General features: G+C 34.9%; 1 protein-coding gene across 1 annotated transcript in view; it reads right to left on the reverse strand.

The window, feature by feature from the left end:
* Positions 1–1,572: 1,572 nt before the first annotated feature.
* The window catches only part of LOC112509754 (vesicle transport protein SFT2B), a 7,027-nt gene continuing 4,383 nt past the window's right edge, over positions 1,573–4,216 (reverse strand). The window contains exons 3-6 of the mRNA XM_025114873.1: positions 3,145–3,218; positions 2,497–2,614; positions 2,326–2,384; positions 1,573–1,935 (exon numbers count right to left, since the gene is read on the reverse strand). Of these exons, the coding sequence (XP_024970641.1) occupies positions 1,854–1,935; positions 2,326–2,384; positions 2,497–2,614; positions 3,145–3,218 (333 nt within the window). The 3' untranslated portion in view covers positions 1,573–1,853. The remainder of the gene's footprint in view (positions 1,936–2,325; positions 2,385–2,496; positions 2,615–3,144; positions 3,219–4,216) is intronic.

A 4,216-nucleotide genomic window follows, 5' to 3' on the forward strand; every position in this document is an offset into this window, starting at 1 on the left:
TATTTATATATATATATATATATATATTTATCTTAGATCTAATCATTTCCAGCACCTATATTATTACAAGGATTATCAGATAATTAATTTTTTTAATTGATATTTACACCCAATAAGCTTTTTTGTATATTTAAATTTTGAATGTCTGGCTGTCGTTTTTAAAAAATGATTATTATAATTATAATTTATAATATTTGATCGTGGTCGGTTAATTTGCTTCTGAATATTTTTGGGATCAATAAAAAGCTTCAAAATAATTGCAACAGAACTTATTATCAAACGATAGAGTGAAATTACGAGTATACCCTTGTTTTATCGATTAATTGCACATAATTTGCCAAATACTCAGATACCATGAAAATTGATTATTACAACATTCACTATTTTGGGTTTTAAGCTTTTCATTTCTTATTATCTTGGACTACATATGGCAATAAAACTGGTTGAATTTGATTACGAGTGCTACAATCTTCTGTATTTTTTATGTATATATATAAATACTGAATTTTAAATTTAGATACAGATATAAAAACTGGTAAATTACTATGTTTATGTGCATATGTGTGTTTTGATGACGATTTAAGTTGATAAGGATATCGAACAAATCCAAAATTGAAGTTACAATCGTGATTGGATGAAAGGCAATATGTCTATTTCAAAACTAAGATTAGATTGACGTTCATATCGATCTTGACTTATAAAACGGTGCTTTTCTTAATAGGGTCCCTTCACAATGCAACTTGGTTTTCGGTATCCAGTTACTGTCATATGTTTAGATAGTTAACCATTCAATAGGTTTCAACACACCCTGTGTAGATTGATGTGCAGTCCAGGAGGCTGATTTTGCTCGTTTTGGACTATCCTGTTTCTGCTCAAGATCGTCTGATTTGTGTGCTTTTTGCTTCCTTTGATTATGTTTCTTAGGGATGTAAATGAGTCAAGCTTTTAACGAGTTACTCGATCTCGGGATTAATAATTATTGAGCTCGAGTCGATCTCGAACACAAAATAAAACTCGCTTAACTTAACAAGTCGAGCTCCATAACACCAATGTTCGACTCGACTCGTTCGAAAGATCGATTAAACTTTACGAGTCGGGGCGAGCCATTCGAGCATACATTTTTTCGAGCCAAACACATTTATATGCTTGCAAACTATATAATCAAAATATAAAAATTATCGAGGTTGAGTAAATAAACGAGCTAATTGATCTCAAATTCAAGTTCAAACATTGAAAAAATATTTGAGTTCGAACTCGAGCCCGATATTGAAAAATTAATCAAGCTCAAGCCTGATATTATTTTTCAAGCCAAACTCAAATAACTTGCTACTCGGCTCAACTTGCTTACACCCCTACTGTTTCCTACTCGGGTTTTGGATCGTCTTGGTTCAGCTCATTTTTATCCGAACTCTGAATTGTGGTCCTCGTGTGGGTCCATTGGAGCATGGGCTTCTCGCATTTGGTCATGTTTGGGTTGTGTTTTGATTCTGCATCTCTTGGTATTTCTGGGTTGTGTATACTTCTTAAAAGCATTTCAAGTGGTTAAAATGATGCTTTTCACTCACAACAATTATCAAACAATCGTTTTTCATAGAACACGATTCCGAAAAAAAATCCTCTAAATCTTCCGGTTTGACAAAAAAAGTCACACTCGTAAAATAACAACAAAGATGAGTGAAATTTCAATATAAAATTATTCAAGAAATCAAATGGCAACCGACTACGATGATGGCACACGAAAAACACACTAACATGCGTAGCCAACGACACCAAGATTAAGGAAAGGTGGTCGAAAAAAACTCACTGAGTTTTCCACAATCAATGTGGATCATAGTTTCTTAGAAATCCTTCGCCTAACAAATCTCGGTGTCAAAGAGACGGATCGTCACTTTTGAAACAATTGCACGAGCAAAAGGTATGTAGCTCAAACTGTACCTGAAATAGTTTCTATACTGGTTACAATTTTTTTCATTCTAAGAAATCATTGTGTCCACATTTATGGCATTCAGGATGCTTTTGGTAATGTAGGACAGGACAGAACAGGACAAAAACCTGTTGTGTCACGTTTGGTGCGACAATAGACTGGAACAGGACAGATTCTAAGTGGGACAAAATGCCCACCAAAATAGATAGAACAAAAATCAGGAAGATGAGACGAGATTGGTAAATTACTAAACTACCCATGTCAAATTAAGACCCTAAACCAAAATTCTTCCACCCACCTATATCACTCCCTCCCATCCAGTCATGTCCCGTCCATTATAGTCTGCATACCAAACGCACCCTGACCAGGGAACAAGGTTGCATGAAAGATGACAAGCTCACCAGATAAGTGCACATATCTCACATAATATAGCCAGGATGGTTAACAGCTTACTGTGAATCTGCAAATGAAGTCAAATCTCAAAATGGATGAGTGTCAATTATGGTTAAGGTCTTAAGGATGTTCATGTTGTAGCAGCGAAGGAGGTTATCTTGTCAGGTTGAGTTTCTTACCCAAAGAGCACAAATGAGAGCTAGAACAACGAACCCAATATAAATAGCCGTGGCATATATACGAACTGAATCAAACATCATTTGGAGTTGTCGTGTAGCTCCCATAAGGAAGCCTGTGCTGTGAAATGACGAAAAGAAGTTCAGAATAAATCAAACAGTTAACTAAAGGGTCAGCTTAGAAACAAGCGTGCCTTTTGTCGAATAAAAATTAAAAAAAATTGCATGTAGAGTCAAAAAATGCCCATAGTTCCTTTTGTCAGCTTAGAAACAGGATGCCCATAATTCCTTTTTTGGCAAAATTTTGAGATGACGTTCCTTTTATTTTGGTCCACAAGATTCCTCTATTGTGTCGTTATTAAAGGGCGCTTTAGACATGTGATTGATAGTTATTGAACTCCATGTAGAGTCAAAAAAATTGCAATTTTAATGAGATGGAGTATATAAACATTTACAAGAAAACAAGTCCATCAGTGCAATCTTAAATTCATTGCATGAACACCATTTTGCATGATCTGCGGTTTGGAATTGAAGCATGTTAAGTTAAAATTCTATACGGGTTTCTTTTAACTCCAATTCCAAGCCACAGAACTGAAATTGGAAATCCGAGAGACAACTTTAATGCTACTGGCTCGACAAAGTACAACCCACCTTCCAACAGCCAACAAGTTGCCAAAGGTAAATAATACAGCAAACTTAATCGGTATGGCAAACACAATCGTTGACTGCAAAATGACAATTGTATAGATAATGTCAGAAGTGATCTAATGATATCAATCTGGAACTGAAGATTGGTAAAGGGAGTCGAACAACAAAAAGCTTGATTTCAAGGAGTTACAGAATCATTTCTAAAAGCTTGTTCTAGGATAAGGACAAACAAGCAAAAAAGTTCTTGGTCATGATCATGAGGAGAAGATCCCTGAAAAGGAAATCTTCAACATATCATAGTAATTATTGATCAAATAAGGCAATAGCATGTCAAACTTCTCATAATCATTATGGAATGAGAGATTTTGTTAGTGTTATTCAGCTTGCATTCGGTTTTCCAATGATAGCTTGATACATGGTAAGAACCTCCATTATGCCAACAAGGACTATATGATGAGTATAGTGCACCTGGCTCCTTGACTTTCTAAGGATTGTGTAATAACCAAAAAAAAAAAGAGAAAGGAATTGTTAGTTGTTGAATTTCAAGGACTTGTAGTGTAAATCTATCAAAATGAAGGGTTTAGACCCTAAAAATTGANCAAAAAAAAAAAGAGAAAGGAATTGTTAGTTGTTGAATTTCAAGGACTTGTAGTGTAAATCTATCAAAATGAAGGGTTTAGACCCTAAAAATTGAATGCGATTTAATGACAAGAAACCCAAACGTCATGAAACTTACGACCATTTATTATGGCTTATCGTTTCATATTCCGTGAAACCGCCGATGGGACTTGGTATAAAATGGGAGTTTGTAGTTTTATGTGTAGTTTGGGATTAAGAAGGAGAACTATTGTGAGAAAAGGCGACGGTGGACGCTGTAATGAGAGTTGACGATGATCTACATCGTAGTTAGTTTAACACAAATCGAGGAGACGCTAGCTACTTCAAAGATCGGTTTGGGCTACGCCATGTATTGTGAGTTACACGTGATTTTTATTTTTTTAAATGGTTGCATGCCTTATTTTTGATATGTTATATATGCGTGAAAAGTTCGATATTTTTAAAATATGTGTTTTGA

This window comes from Cynara cardunculus, assembly GCF_001531365.2.
Source record: "Cynara cardunculus var. scolymus isolate 2C chromosome LG 3, CcrdV1, whole genome shotgun sequence".
In the NCBI taxonomy this organism is placed as follows: domain Eukaryota; kingdom Viridiplantae; phylum Streptophyta; class Magnoliopsida; order Asterales; family Asteraceae; genus Cynara; species Cynara cardunculus.